At 37.8% G+C, this 20,158-nt stretch overlaps 1 protein-coding gene across 1 annotated transcript in view; it reads right to left on the bottom strand.

Annotated features, from left to right (window-relative positions):
- Nucleotides 1-20,158, bottom strand: part of LOC146002391 (phospholipase A2-like) — a 34,481-nt gene that overhangs the window by 9,323 nt on the left and 5,000 nt on the right. Inside the window, exons 2-3 of the mRNA XM_083140143.1 lie at nt 7,810-7,934; nt 3,941-4,100 (exon numbers count right to left, since the gene is read on the bottom strand). Coding sequence (XP_082996269.1) covers nt 3,941-4,100; nt 7,810-7,934 — 285 coding nt within the window. The remainder of the gene's footprint in view (nt 1-3,940; nt 4,101-7,809; nt 7,935-20,158) is intronic.

Raw genomic sequence — 20,158 nt, forward strand, 5'->3', positions numbered from 1 at the left:
GGAAAATAAACAAACAATGCTTCATGGTGTAACAGCGTTTGAAGGTCAAGACCTGCCACATTCTCAGTGGGTGAGAGGTGGTCAATAAGTCAAGTCCTATCATCATTATTATCTGCCTTTTTAGAGTGACTGCTTCCTCGATCCAAGCAGCTTCCGAATAGTCCTCCCAATGTTATATGAACATTGAAATTTTTGGACTCCCACTGGAAATCAAACCTGGGACTGCTCATAAAAAGAAGTTTGCCAGTTTAAGTGCACTTTATGCTCAGATAGGGTTACCAGACATACTCTTTTACCTGGACATGCCCCCCCCTTTCTTTTAGGAAAATGGGCAGATGTCGTTTTTTGCAGGTATAGGCAACTGCTTCAAGATTCGTAACAAAATTTAATACCAGGTGTGCCGGTTAATAATTCTTAATTGATCCGAAAGAAAACAAGTGTATCTAGGGAGAAAGGTAACAAATGCTTTATTCAAAGTATGCACCATCGCTAACTATATGCCCATCTGTCCGTCAAATTGTGGATGCCCTTCCAGAAAAATCGTTCACTTTGAGGTGATCCAGTCAGTAAGCCATTGTTCGACATGTTCGTAATTGTTGAAGTGTTGCTGGGAAAGTGAGTGAGACATCGATGAAAACAAGTGGTAATCCGAAGGGGTTAAGTCTGGTGAGTATGGCGGGTGGGGCAAGAATTCCCAGCCAAGTGCTGAAATGGTGTGTCTGACGCCTTTCGCTGTGTGTGATGAAGCGTTGTCGTGATGCAAAATCACTTTTCTGTGTCTTCTCGCCCAATCTGGGCACTTTTCGATCAATGCATGGTTCAAATTGATGAGTTGTTGGCTGTAGTGAACAGCATTCACTGTTTCACCTGGTTTCAGAAGCTCATGGTACACCACACCCTTCTGATCCTACCAAATGCACAGCATTGTCTTCCTTCCGAAGTGATTCGGTTTTGCGGTCGATGTTGAAGGTTTTCCTGGGTCAACCCATGACTTTTTGCATTTTGGGTTCTCGAAGTAGATCCATTTTTCATCCCCAGTCACTATCCGATGCAAGAAAGACTTTCTTTCATGCCGAGAAAGCAACACTTCACACACCGTTTCTTGCTTTCCATTTGTCTGTCCTTCAGATGATGTGGGACCCATTTTCCTGCCTTCTGGATCTTTCCCATGGCATGAAGACGATCAGATATGGTTTGGTGACCAACATTTAACTTCTCTGCCAGTTGTTGTTGCATTTTATCGTCTTCATCCAACAGTGCTTGCAATTCGGCATCTTGAAATTTTTTCAGCTGGCCCAGGCGATTTTGTCTTTCAAGTCGAAATCACCACTTTTGAATCATCGAAACCAACGCGCACACGTGTCTTGCATTAGGACATTGTCACCGTACGTTTCCACAAGGATACGATGGCTTTCACTCGCGTTTTTCTTTTGATTGAACAAGAAAAGCAGGACGTGCCGCACATGCTCCTTATTTGGTTTGAAGGTCAACATGTTTCCCACACATACCCAATATCACGATCACTTGCACTCGGTTGCACATCCACTGATGTAACAGTTGAGACTGTGCACCAACCCTTGCTTCCAGCGCCATCCAGCGACGAAATTAAGAATTATTAACCAGCACACCTGGTATTTGTAAATAATTTTTAATATTCTTTCTTTGTTCAATTTCAAAGTAAGGAAATACAGCATTCTCAATTGCAAAGAAAAATTGTTGGACGTTTGTGTCTCTTCTGTTGTCGCCGCATGAGGTTTTGATTTCAAAGCATTTGTGATGTCTACCGTGGCTCGCGGTGAGCCGCAAATTTCTAACATACGTAAGAATATGCAAGATGTCGAGGCTTCCTTTGACAATTATTAAAATACGGAATGTTTAAATATAAGGTGATGAAATACTACATATATAAATTTTAATTGCAAATTATACAATAGATGTTGACCTGAAGCACTGCATTAATATTTTTGTAATTGATAATGTAAGAGTCTAGTTGTATAAATTATATTTTCTCGCTATGCCATTAAGAAAGTTGTCCATTAGTATAACATAGGCATACATTTTTTTGTGAAATCTAAAAATGTTCTCTGTGTTAAAGTTTGTAATCTGGTAACCCTACAGATAGGTCAATCAGGATTGTAACCACAGTGCTTGGATCCAAGCCACTGTGCCATGTGACCAGTGATGTGCACTGAGGAGTAGCTAGTCTAGCAATTTCACATCTCTAATTATTTTCAAATCACAATATGTATTGTCTTGTTAAAGCCACAGTTCATATGCAACATTTCTTTTTTCACACGCTTCTTGTCCCTCGGTGCGATACGCAGGCAAAGCTGGCCTAGCTCGCTCTTCCTTCGCCTCAGCAGTTCCAGGTAGAAACGACCGCCCGAAGGAAAAGGGAAGATTTCCGCCTCTACCTCCCTTGCCCCATCGCCCCCCACTACAATGGTTGAAAGTCCGCTCTTTTAGGTCCCCCAGTCTATAACCTATAGGACAGATATGGGATTAGTTTCCCATAGATTTTTTTGTAAATCATCTAATGAACTCAGGATAAAATTTTCTGCAGTACTTATGTTCTCTGTATTTACACCACAATGTTTTACACGTTGTACAATATGTATGTATAATATGGGATGCAGTTTTATTATTTATGAAATGGGAACATGTTATGTGCAGACAATAATGTTATGCTTTCTTTCTTATCTTTTTTCAAATATGGAATATATAATGATTAAATTACAAATATGTGCTCAGGCTCTCTCTCACTATCGTTTTAGTAGTGTTTTATTTAAATATACTAATTTCATGGCCTCTAACAGTCATAAATACGGATGTATTTATTTGGGCAAGAGAACACGCGTTCATATTGTTGTTTGTTTGGTTTATTTTACGTCGCTTTTCTGCCACATTTGGTCGAAAATGAGGATGAGTGATGACATGATGAAATTGATGAAGGGACCTCATATGAACAATCCAGGTCAGGATTCGAACCCATTCTTGTTCCTATGTGTTGTACTCTGCAGTGAATAATGAAATAATTTGGAATGAAAAATAACTCAAAAAGCCAAATGAATATTATTGAAGAAACTACAAAAAAGTGTGTTTTGTTACCGGTTTTGTTTCTGTGCATAAAGTGGACTTAAAACACCAAATCAACCAACCGGGGGGGAGTGGTTATCACAGCGTGCTACAACACCAGGAGTTCTGGGTTCGAACCCCGGCCTTGGCATGGGAGTTCTTTGTGTTTGTCCCTTCATTAATTTTATCGTATCATCTTCGCAATTAACCAAGTGTGACAAAAAAGCGACGCCAAGTAACAAAAATGAAATCAAATCATTGATTGATTGCTTGATTTGGTTTATTTTACTTCACTTTTCCGCCACTTTTGGCTAATCGTGAAGATGATACGATAAAATTGATGAAGGGACACACACAAAGAGTACCCATGGCCAAGCCGAGATTTGAACCCAGGATCTCTGGTTTAGTAGTCAAATCAAATTGTTTTTTATTTTCGAATGGGGGTGGGGTTACATGTACTTTTTTTGGTACTCATTCATCATTTTGCAATCTTTTCCTGTTATTGACATTCTTTTTTTTAGGAATACTGGGCCCTACAGGGTAGGAAGGCGTATGACCCCCCCTTGAGCATGCCATTGATTGCTACCCCAAGTGTCGACATCACCGCACGTCACTGCATGTGACTCCACCAGGGATCTAATCTGGGACTTGTTGATTACAAGATGACAGTGTACCACTACGGGACCACTCGTACCTAAAGCACAAGCACTACCATTTGCCTGTAAAGATGTCTAATTGGTGCCTTCTAGTGTTTTTAATAAATGGTTTTGGTTCTATTTGTACTATTTTCAACAATTCTTACATTCCAAGGTATTTCAGTTATATTTTCTTCCATTTTATTTAGTTTTTTAAAAAATGTACTCACTTTGTTAAAGTGCCTGTGTTTTTAAGTCCATATTTTGTTTGACCTGTAGAAATGTAATCTGAACATCCATCATGCTGTTCGCAACATTTGTCCAGACCTTTGAATATTCCATAAGGATTGTCTGCAGTGGATGCATTTCCATTACCACACCATTTGGTTCCTGTGGATATAAGGTAATTCTTGCATGATATATACTACAATATTACAATTCAAACTAATTACATCTAAAGTAATATGAATACATATTTTAAACCGACTTCTGAGCTTTGTTCATGAAATTTTCATTAAAGTGGTTGTTAACGAGATAAGAAGAATTGGTTATTATAAAATTAGCCTGCAGAAAGCTTCCATGCTAAAACTCAAATGGCTGGAGCAAGGTAACAATGTTTGCATGTTTCACAATAAGTTTGGATTGTAGTTTGAGGTTTTGTTTTAAGTCCACTTTATGCACAGAAAGGCTAATCGGGACTGGACCTACAGTTTAATTGATTGAGTTGGTGTTTTAAGTCTACTTTATGCACAGTAAGGCTAATCGGGATTGGACCTACAGTTTAAAGTAAGCTCTGAAGCACTATGTGCCTCCACTGGGTATCGGACCCAGGACCCCTGTTTTACAAGGCAATGACGCTACCACTATGCCATCGGGTAGACCCACCAACAGTTTAAAGTGGGATCTGAACCACTATGTACCTCCACTGGGTAATGAACCTTGGACCCCTTGATTACAAGGCATTGGATTGTAGTGAATTGAATTAGTGCATCATAATTGTATTAAGTAAAAATCTCATTTAGAATAAAACCTAAATGTTATTTTTTTTCATTCAAGAGTCCATTAACACTTATCTATGCTTTTTTTTTGTTTCCATATGAGTGAAAAGTTCTTGAAAAATTTGTGGCTTTACTTGAGTTTGGACCTGAGAGAATCAACTTTTCAATTGTATTTCACTTTCTTTGTCCCCTAGACACTATTTTTTTGTGTGTGTGAAATAAATATTTCGGGATAAAAACGGTGAATGAAGATCTAATTTTTTCACTATTTTACATTATACCAATCTGTTTCAAGTAAACCTCTTTTTAAACAATATAAAATAACAACTGTGTCATGCCTTTGTATTCAGGTGCCTAATGTTTACCGAAGAAAATATTCATAAATACAATCTAGGACACACTGTTCACAGACACACACTTAGGAATTCTACTGTTCAACCAGTTGCCAGAGACAGCTCACGATGCACCCCTTGAAAAATTTGGAGGGGTATTGCAAGACTGGCTAAGATAAAAGGTTTCCTACACAATAGATTAATTAATCCCTCACTCAAAAGGTGATTTAAATTTCTAGAATTCTTAATACATGTAATAGTGTCTTCTCCATACTCACCCTATAAATATACACATGTTTTGTATTTGTACTGATAAGGACATCTATTGCATTATTGTAATGATGAATAAACATTGGTATTGATATAATGAGAGAAAACTCTTTATTTTTGTGTGTATTGTACATGCTACTGTAATAATAGACACAAACGATAATAATGAACTAAAAAGCAACTTGATGTGTAAAATCGTCTTGCATGTTTCAAAATCATGATATACAACTCCATCTTTCTAACACACACACAAAACAAATTGAATGTGTTAGACTACTGATGCTAGTGAACTATGAAGCATCTGGCACTAATTTGGCTACAAAACTTTCCCTTTCTTCGTTACAGTTCCTAGCATTCTCGCCTGGTTGTCCCAGTCATCACCTTTGCCATGAGGCTCACTTGGCAATAACTCATGTAAAATGGCATTACTCAGGCATTAATCTTTGCTGTTTGGAGAAAGAAGCCAGAAAATGGACAACATTGCCAGGAATTTCCTCTAACAGTGGTATTGTGAGAGGGTGTACAAAGGTAAGAAGTTAAGAGGAAAACAATATATGTGGAATAATAGTTTTTCTTGTATGTACGCATTGCTTGCATTATAGAATTATTATTTTCCTATAGTTTACGGTTATTACAAGCATAAGAAAACAGTTTTTCTTTGTGACGTTTCAGGAGAACACACACTCCCTTCATCAGACATTGATTTTCATTTTGACTAAAGATACAGTTATAACAATGGTTAGCGATTGTTCTCCTGAAATGTCACAACGAAAAACTGTTTTCTTATTCTTGTAATAACTGTAAACTATAGGAAAATAATAAATATATGTGGAGAAGTCCATCATTGTAACAATGCAGCCTTCCCAGAAAGATAGTTCGAAGTCACTGGCCATTGTGACAGACAGCTATGCTGTTTTACTTAGTTACAAAGTAAATGTTACACTTTGAAAATACTGTCCCTGTCATGCCACCATCATCATCATTGGTCAGTCATTCCATAATTAACTATACATTATAACCTCACATTTGAAATACTATATTTTTTAAAAAAAGTAACCTAGTTTCATTCCAGTTTCAATTATATTATACAGCATTAAGATTTAACTAGTCATCTTACTTTGGTTTCTAATTATGTTTAAATTATAATTTTTCAGTTTCCATACACAGATTTTCAATTTAAGCCCCTATCATACGGAACTGGATTTCTAGTTGGAGTGCCCTAGTTGGCGCTGAACTAACTTTCTAGGTAGCAATCATGGCTGCCTGGCTGTCTGCTTGACTGGTTTGGAGGAATAGGACATGTTCTAATTGCTACTTGCTTTCCTCGACTGGATTCTGTGGAACAGCCAATCAGAGCAAAGTTTCGCCATGTGAAGATAATCTGTGAGTGTGCAAAGGAGCTCTTTTGTCTGTGGTTTCCGAGTGTTACTCCAGCAATGTATAATGTATACAGCATGAAAGGTGCGTTTAGTTACACCATCTATGCCGAGTGCACGGTGTTTACATTTGAAACAACTAAAATATGCTTCCATACGTGTACAGTAAACGTTGTAAAGTATGTATTTAAGCAGCGCCATTGTTTTGTACCTAATAACGTTTTATACGAAACGTTATTCCTCTCGGTTGAATAGTTATCGGCTTTTAAAAATGTGAAGTGATACGTTGTTTACATCTCACGTGGCCACCATTACAACTTTCCTCGTATGGGAACAAAAGTCTATCGACAAGTACGCTGATAAGTATCGTGTGAGGCGAAAACTAGCAAATTGGTAGCCAGTCCAGTGCCAACTAGGGCATACCTACTGGAAATCCAGTTCCGTGTGATGCGGGCTTAACTCTTAAATGTACAAACTAAGGTTCCATCCCAGGGCGGGTCCCTGGAGACTCAAATGGGGCCGTTGAACCTTAACCGCACCAGATTTCACCCTCTATCCTGGAGGATAGGTCCCATTGACGAGTCAGAGATAGAACAGTAAAGTACATACCAAAATTTCAAATTTACATTGTTTTATTTAGTTAGCAATTAGCAGCATTCCAATTAGTTCAATATAGAGGAGAGAAGTCTAGGGGTGAAGGGATGAGCACCCTAAAGGGGCAGGTACTTATCTGGATTGAGCCTGGATGCTGGAACGGTCAGCTGGATGCTGGTCTTGCTGGCTGGCCTGAGGTGTCTCACCTCTGTACAGGTTTGAGCCCCACGGCTTCTGGCGGCCCTGTAGTGGAGATTCTCTGCGGCTGGTAGCTGTCATGCTCTCGCGACTCAATGTGGATCCCTGACCTACTTGGCAGCCTCCTTCCGTTCTCCTCCCGAGGCAGGTTGTCTACCCCTTTTACAGTGCTCTTGGTAATGCTTAGGATAGAGTTTCTGGGTATGGCTGCTAACGATATACGAATACTGATTTATTTGAAGAGCTGCTGAAACTATTCTTTACCTTGATTGCTTATGTATTTTCTCCTCATAAGAAAAAATTAGCTGCCAAATATATTGTTGTTACATACCAGGAATAAGAGTACGACCTTGTTTCTGAGACCTTCTGGGAGTATATTCATCATGGTGTTCTTGTGAATTTGTTTTTTTTATATACAAGAAGATGGCTGCAAATGACAGTCCAATGATTAGAGACCTGCAAAAACAAATTTCAAAAGCTACGTAAGATAATGATGACGTTCGTTGTCACTAGCCAAGTTTGAGCAGGAATGTATTAAAAGAAAATATTTAAATTACTTGGTATCACATACCATGAAAATGACTGATGTTTCATAGTTAGATCGGGCAAAGTAAAAAAATTCTACTGTTTCTACTATGTATTTGCTGATATCTAAATTTTATTGGCTCATATTTTATTCATATCCCGAGTAACACATTCACATGATTAAGAAATGTGCGACTGGGCTTATGCTACTAATGAGTTTTGTCTTAGAGAATGAAACTGTGTACTTTCTGCTTCCCAGAAAAGTTGGGGGGAATATGTCACTGTTGGATCAAGATGTGAACACAAGATGACTATATCTGTAGTGAAATTCATTCTCTTTTTGGGCTGAGATAAATTGCACACTATTATTATTATTATTATTAACAATAATTAGCAAACTATGAAGAACAAGAACTACATGATCAATTATTATTAATTTTTCATATAAATTATTGCCCATGCATTCATTGTTCCAACATTGCCTGTTCTGAGTCTTCATTATTTAGGTATAAAATTGTATTAGTTCATGTTGATGTTTGTTTTTAGTCGTCTTTATGCACAGGTAGGCTAATTAGGACTGGACCTACAGCTTAAAGTGAGATCCAAACCACTATGTGCCTCCTCCCACGTGTTGAACTTGGAACCCCTTGATTACAAGGTGATGACAATACCACTAAAAAATATATTAGTACAAGTAAAATGAACACCAATTTTATCATCAAACCAATACATTGATAGAGGTTTATGTTACTTCACTTTTCTGCAAGTTTTGGCAAATCGTGAAGATGAAGATGAGTCATGATATTAGGAAATTGATGAAGGGACATTCACAAAGAACACCCATGCCCAGTTTGGAATTCGAACCCAGGATCCCTAGCGTCGTAGTGCATTGTGCTAACCACTCCACCATGGGGGCTGGTCCAAACCAGTACATGGTTCCATATCCAATTTCTTGTATATTTTTTCGATTTATGGTGCAATGTTTATTGTTGGGAGGAAATAATATAATTAAGAATGGATAATATAAGGGATTAGTTTCCACTATTATTATTGGTTCTGACACATGATCGTATTTTTTTAACACACTATTTCTGCTGTATCCTTCATCATCCTTATTATCCACCTGAGGGTTGGATTGGATTGATTTAAAATTTCTGGGTGGGTCGGCACTTAAGGCCATTTTGCACCCTTCTATGTATACGGGGAAATATCTCCTTATCTAAAATTCTGACTGTAAACTTAAAAAAGGGGTGTAAATAGCCCCTTGGGAAAAACTAAAAGTGCAAGGTTGGAAAAAGACCTGCACGAAACAAACACAACACATTAAAAAGTCAGAAGAAACAAACTAAAAGCCTCCTTACAGACGGTGGAAGAGTCCAGCTCTTTGTAAAAAACTAAAAACATTTGATAAAATACTGCTGTCATCACCCAAGAGGAATGACAAACAGCCGGAAAGGTTAAAAGTCTGCCGGAGGTAAGCAAGATCGACACATTCAACGAGAATGTGTCGAATGCTTAGAACAGCATTACAAACACGACACAACGGAGGGTCCAGCCCTTGTAGCAAGTGACTATGCGTGTCCTAGACGCACGCGGGTAAGAATAACTTCTTCTCATCGAGAGGGACGGGACGAGGAACGCCAAGCACCTATGGTGGGCTTAACAGCATGAAGCTTGTTCCCCGCTTCCGTATCCCACTCGGCCTGCCAAAAGTCAAGAAGGGAACACATGGAACACATTCTGCAGGTCGCTAGCTGGCAAAAGGTGGACGAGAACGTCGCCATCTGCATCAGCAGACTTGGCGGCAGCATCAACTGCTTCGTTCTGCTGGATGCCCACGTGGCTAGGGACCCAACAGAAGTGTACATCCGCACTGGCAGATAAGGACACAAGCCGTCTGAATATGCATTGCGCTACCGGATGCCGGGAATACGGCGAATCCAGAGTCTGCAACATGCTGGTCGAATCACTGCACACAAGGACTTTCTTCAGACCATTGACGTCTGCAAAGTCCAGTGCCTTTAGAATGGCGGGGTAGCAAATCTTTCAGTTGGATTACTAAATTTTACAGCTTTTATAAATTTTAAATTACAATATTTATTGTCTTGTTGAAGTCTCGGTTCACATCTGACACTCATTTTATGTGCTTTTTCAGCTTTCGATGCCACCAGACAGGCTAGAAGAATGTCCAGCTGTAGAGAGAGCAGACAGAGTAGGGAATGCGTATGCTTTGCATATCTTTCTGAGTATGAAGTTGTGTGTTTTTCAGATTCATAATCTTGCTGGTCTTCTGAAAACTGAGATTTTAAATTTCTCTTCAACATCATGAAAATGTGCTATCTTCCAATTTCCACATCTTTGTTCTTCGTATTAAGAGCCTTTGTTACAATTGTTTCAGCTCCAACATTACCCTTACAACAGAGGTATTTTTTTAAATGATACCAACTTGGTAAGACTTGTTTTAGGTCCACTTTTATGCACATAGGCTAATTTGGACTGGACCTACAGTTTAAAGTGGTATCCGAACCACTATGTGCCTCCACTGGGTACCCAACTTGGTAAAACTCACAATCAACTTTTGTAATGGTAACTGAATGCTTTGTGTCTTTGTTTTGTCACTCGTTACATGCAATATTTGTAGTGCCGTGACATGATGTTTTTTAAGCTGTAAGCATTCCTAGTAATATCCCCGACAAGTGCCTGCTCAGCAACTTCTACCATAGCCAGTTCAAAATTAATGAATTACACACAAGTCTACATAAGAGGTACAATAGTTTAGATCATTATCCATATTTATCTGAAAATAGAATAATATACTACAAAGCCATGGCATGTAGTCTTTCACAATCAGCTGTCTTCACATAAGGAGGTTAAATGAGAACTGATACCACATGAACATTTCTTACACTAAATGATTTTGCCATTAACAAGTGTTCAATCATAAATTACACCAATTTTCAGTTAATAATGGCATTTCCGTGGTTGAAGACATCACCTAAATACTGAACACAGCACTAAAAGCTGTTATTTATTTCTTCCAGTTGCTCACATGGCAAGTTACAATCACATACTGCAGTATGGCAGTAGCCAGCAGAAAGCAGTGACTGCTATTGTATCTAGCCAGTGTAAGTGCATTGCTTCCGGATGGTATTTGTAGAAGTGATGGGGAATTCACCCCCTCTGGTTGCTATTTTTTGCCACTTTATAGTATCCCAGTGCTTCAAGAGTGGTTATGGAATTCCTTCTCCCCCCCGCGTTACTGCAAAATTTTCAAAGACCTCACTGTTGCTTACATTTGTTTTTAAAAATAACAATATCATCAATTTCAGGAAAATAGTAAATCAGATACTAATGGGTCATTTATTTTACAAACTGAGGAATTCTTGAACCATGAATTTAATAAGCAATAATATGTATGATCAACCCTTTCTTCTGATCTCTGCAAGAGTCAAATTATGTTCATATTTTTGCTAATTTGGAAATGAAACTTGTGTTTATGTACGAGGGGAGAGTGAAAAGTTTTGAGCCTCACATGGAAGGAGTGATGGCTAGGTAGTTAAAATTTTGGAGGATGTAAGGTTTGAGTTTTAGGAGACACCGTGTGAACTTTTATGAAATTCACGTTTTCTTTTATTTTTTTGTCAGGTAGAAAATGAATGAAGTGTGAGAGAAGAGAGTGGCCGACAGGGCTGTGATTCGGTACCTCTGTCGGAAAGGCCTCGCTGCACAGGCTGCTTTGGTCGTGTGTGGCTTCACTGCACTTCCCCATCCATCTTATTCCCCCGACCTGCCCCCTTCAGATTTTCATCTTTTCCCTGCTATGAAGAATTCACTTCGAGGACGTCACTTCCACATGGACGAAGGTCATTCAGTGGTGTGAGATTCAGGACAAATCATTATACCAGACAGTGGCGACTTGTGGCTTTTTTGGAGTGTAGGAAGAAGTTATGGTAAACTGAGGAAGGTTTCAAAAATGCGTTCAATTACAGCTGCACAAATCGCCCCTTGCCCCCTTGAACCATGAAATTTTTTTAAGTGAACCTATAAAATCCAACGAAAATAGTATTGATGATATTTCAGATTTTGCAAGAATTTCGATTTTGTCCCCTCTCCCTGTCGTGTGGATTGAGGATAATAAAAAGTACTGCTTAAACTCTGAACTTATGCTAAATGCTTATAAATTGTGCTAGGATTTATTATTAATTACTTTTTTCGGATAACTGCAGTTTTAAGATCAATTATGCATATATTTTTCGAGTTTTGAACTTGCGTTACTTATTATTCACTACACAAAATTGTGTAGAATGGCTCAACAAACAAAATGGGTTCAGCATAGAACTTGAAACGGTTTGAGGAAATGGTTTGTTTACCCCCCACCATCTATCGAATTACTGCAGCAAAATCTCCTCAGGAACAAAATCGACAGGATAAAAAAAATATAGAGCAGTGGTTTCCAACTTCAAAAGGTCCGAGGGCCAAAATTATTTCCAGCAGTTGATTGGCAGGCCGAATTTTTTTTTGGGTGGGGGGATTAAAAATTACAAAAATTGTAAGTACTGAACTGAGAAAATGTAGTACTTACTTTCGCATGACCTAAATTTCTAAAATGAGGCATTAAAAACAATGTAATCACAAATCAAAATTGTATAATTACAATTTATTTCACAAAAACCCAATACTTATGGATGAATTGAAAGAAATGAAAAACACACCATACAAATAAGAATGTGAAAATTGAGGCCGATCTGCTTCTTTTATTAAAGTTGGAATGTCCACTTCAATTTCTGTATTTGAAAATCTCAGAAGGTGAAGCAGTGAAGAATCTACCAATCGACTTCTGTAGCGGTTCTTGATGAACTTCATTGAAGAAAAAACCCTTTCACACGTGTATGTGCTGCCGAACATCCTTGTCATTCTTTGTCCAAAACTACGAAGGTTTGGAAAGCGTTCGTTTGAAAGGTATTTGAAAAACTCTGGCACCTTTTCTTGGCTAGTTTGAAGGAACACATCGCCTTGCAAATCACACAATTCAAGTTGGAGAGAAGCTTCTTGTTCTTCGATGTTAACGCCAAGAGGATTGCTAAATAGCTGGATGCTGCTTTAAGTTCTTCAAAATATTTTGATCTGGAGTCAAAGTTAACCATTATTTCTTTAATATTTGCACTGAATTAAAAAAAATGTCCAGTGTTTCTTCATCATCTGCTAGCCGCCGACAGCTTGGAAAATGGACTAGGTTATTCCTCGCCAAAGTAACGTTGAAAATCTTCAGTTTATTACGAAACCCATTTATATTTCCCATTAAATCTGACACCAGCTGGTTTCTTTCGTGCAGTTTCAAGTTCAGTTCGTTCAGATGACCTGTGATATCTGTTATAAACGCCAGTTGTTTAAGGAAGTCCATACTCTGAAACTGTTCCTTCAGTAAAAATAGAACGTATTTTAATATAAATACATAAAATTAATGTATTTTGCAAACTGGCTTCGTGGGCCGCAAAAAAAGGCATCGCGGGCTGGATGCAGCCCGCGGGCCGCCAGTTGGAAACCCCTGATATAGAGGATGGATTGTCGCATGGTTGTAAAAGAAGCGTGTCGCTGTGTATGCATACTCTCTTTTATTTGAAACAAGTCCGCTGGTGAAGTATAAATAAGATTTGGACGTAATTTTATTTCTATTTCCTGAAAACGTATTCCTTTGAATTCGATTTCCCTCTCCCAGGGAATCGCGTTTGCTGATTATGTTAGATTTGACCATTATGCCAAAACCAGGATGCCAACAAAGATCAAACTATGCTACGTTTAATGTGATTTTGTTGGGGTTGGCACCACTGATTATAGGAACCCCTCGATGGTTCCTCGCTGGATCTTTGAAAACAGCAACTTTACCCCCCTGCCCCTTTTCCACTCCTCACCCATCTGTCTGTAGGATGAACACCGATGTTCCTCAGCGAGCGGCAGCCAAGCCTGCGTGTCCATCGTCTTTCGTCTGCGGCTGGAAGGAACAGCACCAGTCAACTCTTGACAGTAGCTAATCTAGTCAATTGTACGTACATTGTGCTTATAATATTAAATTATTAAACTTGTAAAAAGTAGAGAACTGGAAGCAAGTATAAATGAACTGTAGGAAGTTCCTCACTTCCTACATGGAGGAATCGCCCCTGCTACCAGATGACTGTAAACAAATTGTAGCACAGAATGCATAAGTGCATTGATCTGGGGGTGATTATAGTGTATGTTATTATGTAGAGAAATCATAATGAGAAACTGTAGGTCAAACACCCCTTCCCTGTGAGGCTCAAAACTTTTCACTCTCCCCTTGTAGTGTGACTTTTTTTTTTTACATATATATCCACATTTATTTTATATTTGCTATTTTCTTTTATTATTGTCATAAGATGTAAGCGACCTGTAACATATAAAAGTAAAACAAACAGAAATTTAAGATAATATTAGTTTATATATTCCAGAAATGTAATATTTGAAACTTCATGTGTATCTACTATGTAAAATATTAATGTAAGGGTATACCGTAATCAATGTTAAAACGTTTGCATTTGTAAATTTTGACCTGTCCTATATCATTGTACCTATTGTACTATGCATGTTTTAGAGGCTGGAATAAATAAATCAATCAATCAGTTAATTGCCATGGCATCTGTTGGCATTATTGAATACTAAGTCCACAACAAGCTAACCAGACTGATTAACTTTTGAATATGTTACATTTTGTCCTGTAGGATTTCATGAGATGTATATTATACATGCTTACAAAATTTCAATATATGCCATGCCTCTGAATATTTGTTGTTTTGCAATTATTTTATTATTATTACACCTTTTAATTGTTGCTATCATGGTTGAATTTTTCTGTGTTCAGTTTTTTTTAAACGTAAAAATTATAATTTTTTAGTATGAATTTGTGAAATGTTACCACATCATTTTATGTATTCATGTTGAAAAGTCAAGGAATTTACTGTTTTCAGTGCCAATCTATGGAGAATATTTAATTTGACATGCAAGATATGATATTGCAAATATGAATTTATATTTTCTAGTACTAGAACTTTTCAATAACCATATGTAAATGAAATGAAGATAAATAATATATGAATTAATACTTGGTGTGTAACCAATTTTATGGGATACAATGTTGTTCTTTGTAGTTCTGAGATAAAAAATAAATGGTAGAAGAGAGTAGCCTAGTTTTTTTATTGAGTGAAATTTATAGTTGTTGCATTAGTTATCCTGCACAACAAATAATGTTTTTTTGTCATAAATCATTCAATAACATGCACACAAAGAATATTAACCACATGTATAATTTTTTATAAATATATTAAATATAAAGTTCATGTAAATTATATACATGTTCCTACACACACATATACACATGAATGCATGCATGTTCGCTCTCAAGTTAGATAGATAATAGCATAAGTTATAATATATGATATTCTATTTACTGTGCAAGGGAAAATAACATATATGTCTACTGAAAGTTGTGACAAAACTTACATTTCTAGTATTTTAAGGCAGCTGATTTCACACCTTCAAAGCTGGCACAAGAAAGTCGTTAGAAAAGATGTTTGATTTGTGGATAGGGAGAGAGATGATGAGGAGATAGGCTAGGAAGTAAGTCAGAGGTGTGCAGTACAGAACTTGCATATGTAGCCCAACTTAACTTGCCAATGTTGCAAAATATACACTAAAAGATACTTGGTCTTCATATTTCAATTTTTATGAGCAAATGAGATATGACTGTTTAACTTGAAACCCATGAGTTTGTTCTCATGGAACAATAAGAACCTCCAGCTTGATGACTGAAGACATTAAAAGGTCAACTTTCGATCCTGCTGCTGAAGTAATTGATTCCCAACCTGGCCATAAGTTCTTTGCGAGTGCCCTTTCATACATTTTCTTTAATAATCACTCATCCTTATCATCGCAAAATAGTCAAAATGTGACAGAAAAGTGACGTAAAATAGCAAATACAAACAAGAACAAGAGTTCTTGCTCATCAAGAGTAGGGGTTAGGTGGCAGAGCAACCCTACTCTTAACCTCGCCCGCTTAATAAAGAAAAAAATATTATTATTATTATTATCATCATGACCAAACACTTCCTGCTTGCTTTACTGTCAGAAGAAATGTCATTGCTGAGAAGGTGAAAACAAAGCTATAACGAACTGGAAAGAATATTAATGCCAATGATCCCAGAATGACACCCGAGTTACAGGTAAATGATAAAATTGTGAATCTTAGTCTGAATGGTAGGCCACAGAATTTGAAATGGTGAATGCATGAATTCAAGTCCATTACAGATTGATTAGTCTAAATGAGGAGTAGGGGTTGTGATCAAATTTCCTACACAAGGAGGTAAACTGTAATACTGTCTAATAATAAAAGAAAGGCTAAACTATCTCTTTAGCCACCTCGTATATTTAAGTATACATTTGTGAATGATTCCCATTTGAGCGAAAAAACCCTCAATCTGAAAATTTAAAGGGAGGTAATACAGGTATCCAGAGAGATAAGGTACATTGATGTAAAATGCCCCTCGGTCTGCTTATTAAGGAATGTTATTATCTGAAAATTAGAGGGTGGCTTAAATACGTAGAATGTTCTGTATGGACAAAGTGTGTTGAAATAAAGCACCTTCCTCTTATCTGAAAATTAAAGGGAGGGAGTACAATGCGTATTGTAAAATGCCCGGTGGGTGATAGGGACAGTGTCAGAGTTCTACTTAAAAAGCATGAACCAGAAAAAAAAGGGTTTATATATCTTCCAATATGAAATTCCTTTGATAATACTGGATCATGGCTTCAAATTCCAGGTAAGACATGTTTGTTTTTTATTAAAATTATCACATATCTGCCTCCTCATATTATGGGATTTCCATTGTTTTCCTGTCATTCCAGGCGAGTGATAAGGCTTTATCGAAGGTCACAGATGCTGCTTCCCACTTCCATACCACGTTTTTTTTCATTGTCTTCTCACTTCCCTATCACGCACGATGAAACTACTGCGATGTTTATTAAATCAACCAGCAGACAGACAGATAGAGAGAACAAGTGAATTTTGGCCAAACTCATTCTCCAGTTCATCCATTCATCGCATTTCCACATTTTTTAAAATGTAAGAAAAATAAGTAACAGATAGAGAACTGAGAAGAATTTGTTCTTAAGCCCACTTCATGCTAATTGGGACAGGACCTACATTTAAAATGAAATCTAAACCACTGTATGCCTCCACTAGGTATCGAACCCCGACTTCTTCATTACAAGGCCACATTACAACTGGAGGCCCTAAGTATGAAAGCAGTGCAAGTAGTGGAATTTAAATAGAAGTAGCCTAATTTCGAGCTATGTTGAAACATCGGCATACCCAGACTTCTTTTTGGAAAGCAGACAAAACAAGACTTATTTCAAGGAGGGCAAGGAATATATACTTTGAAATCGTGGCAATAATTTATTTTGAATTATTTGACAAGGGAATAACATTTATTTCACTTTCCAATGTAAAAAGCACAATAAGCCAAATTAAAATTTTGAGCATTCTTTTCCAAGGAGAGGCGTGCTATCTTGCTCCCCCACTGGGGATCATGTGTTGAAACACCAATAAAAATATATAACCCTTGCAAAGTTGATTTGCAGTTGCCTTTTCATTCTTTCCGTTTGGTGGCGCTAATGAGTTCCGTATTCGCTTCCTGAGATCGAAGTGACAATCCCAAGGTTATTAGAAGTGACAATCCTTGTATTTATTTTGTGTGCGCGTAGGAGCGGGCGGAAATGTGCAGCCAAGGTAACTTAATATACGTATTCGTAAGGCGGTTTGGCAATGTAGTTATTTGTCTAGTGTAGCGAGATTTCGTTTGAACAGCACAACACGACAACTGTGTGAAATTAATAGAAAATTCTCCAATTTTGTCAGTTGTGATGTAAACCCACTAAGTATTCGGAGATATACATTCTTTCTTAAGTTCGAGTGTGAAAGAAAGTATGAAAATACCAGTGACTGATTTCTAATAAACCTTGTGAAAACTACCACTTCACAGACGTGTAATTGTGAAGTTTCAACACACCATGGGCCCGAGGAAGCCGTGGGGTAAGTACCACACTGATAACCAATGATCAGAAAGCTACATTTGTAAAGTAGTTTCGTTAGCCTACAGCTACAGTCACTCTTCCAAAAACGTTGCTTTATTACAGCTACAGTTTACCTTTATGCACTACTAGCTATTTTTTGCGCTACATTTGTGTAAAACGGTAACATTATCGTATGAGGGAAACGGATTCCTTCAAATTTCCAGGAGAAAGTACTTACGGAAATCATTTTCTTTAGCGTTGTGGAAGTTCCTGAATGTAGATTTGATCCATTTTAATGTGAATGCGTGTCGTTTTCTGCGAAAATCTCTGTCCGACACGCTATTTCTGCTCCCGCCATTTGCTTTCTGCACGAGAGTGCAATGTTCCGTGTGTTAAGATGATGCAACCCCGTAGCCAGTGTTTCAGCCTCGCCGTGTTTTCACTAGAACGACGTGTCGAGTATTTTTAATTCTTCTTTAACTATACTTGCCAAACCTAACTTAACCTAACCTAACCTAACCTTACGGAAAATGGTTTTTGGGGCTAACGTGAATGGTTTTTGGGGCTAGCGCCAATGGTTTGTGGGGCTAACGTCAATGGTCACGAAAGTAGATATTTTCCGGTGAACGAGGTTGCAACACTGCATAAATCGACAAAACACTCTCAGAACGCCCCTTAAACCAGTACGCTATCACGGCCATAATGTGTTACAGATTCGAAACAACAAGTAACAGTAAGTACTCGTAAATAGAAGAAATAGACATTATCTTAGTTAGAAATGCATTATTTCACCTTAAGAAATGTTTCGCATTCGAAAATAACACGTTAGCAATGTAAAGAAGCCCGAAATATATGATTCGTAGGTGTTTCCCCCATACGATAATAGTACCGCGTAAAACATTAGACAACCTTAGCAATTAGGACAACCACACGAGATAGCACTGCTGCATCTAATCTGATAATGTCTTGCCGTGCAATGCAGCCCTGGCTCCTGGCTATATAGTAAGAAAACATTTCCGAGGCCTCTCACCCTCACCTGCCTATCGCTTGAACACGATGCAAACAAGACCTTGAAGGTTCACGATCGTGAACCATCACGAAGGGGAGGAATGTTTAGATTAGTTGATACGACGATATGCCCATTCGGTGCGGCAGAACGCGTTAAATAGTCTACTTTCGATCTTGCTACCGAAGTTCCTGGGTTCTCTTCCATGCCTGGGCGTGGAACTTCTTTGTGATTGCCCTTTCATCAATTTAACTAATTATCACCCTACCTGATCGTCGCGATTAACCAGAAGTCGCAGAAAAGTCACTCTGAATAACAAAAACACAAATAGTGATATGTATTTGATTTTGCGTGCGTCCGAGTCTGTATATGTTCTGATTTTATTTCATACGTAACGTTAACGATTGATGAAATATAGCACCATTTTTTAAATATGAAATCTACTTTATGCAGATGCACTTATGGGGACTGATCAACAGTTTAACACGCTTCTGAGACGTGTGCGTGAAAGAAAACTGCCGCCTGCGCAGTTATATTCTCAAGTGCAACTTTATTACAATCTCTATTTTTTCATGTTCCCAGCATAATGACATAATTTCATCGCCAAAGGTGTATTGCACACCCCGTATAGGACCGATACAGAAAAAAAAAATAATTACTGCATAAAGAGAGTAGGTATGTAACGAACATAGAAGATACATTTTGAAATATAAATCGAATAAGAAGATGATTATGTGATTTGTTGTGGTTTGTTGTAGATGATTATTGCGTCTTCAAACGACATTCCAGGAAGTGTTACGCTTTCAAATTCTACGATTAAAAGGAAGGGCGGGGGTCGGTTTACAAATGTACATCTTTTATGAGTAGGGTGACCATACGTCTGGGACAGGGACAGTCACGTTTCAGAGGCGTGTCCCGGTCGTCCCGTCGATATTAAAGTGTAATAAATTATTGACGATTTTGGACTCAAAGTTAGCCGGAATTTAGTTTCTGCAGTGATATAAAAGCCCATTCTTTGATACATTAATTCTTGCAAACAATAAATGAAGAGGAAAAGAGGAAGTTGTTA

This window comes from Lepisma saccharinum, chromosome 18, assembly GCF_977018435.1.
Source record: "Lepisma saccharinum chromosome 18, izLepSacc3.1, whole genome shotgun sequence".
NCBI lineage: Eukaryota > Metazoa > Arthropoda > Insecta > Zygentoma > Lepismatidae > Lepisma > Lepisma saccharinum.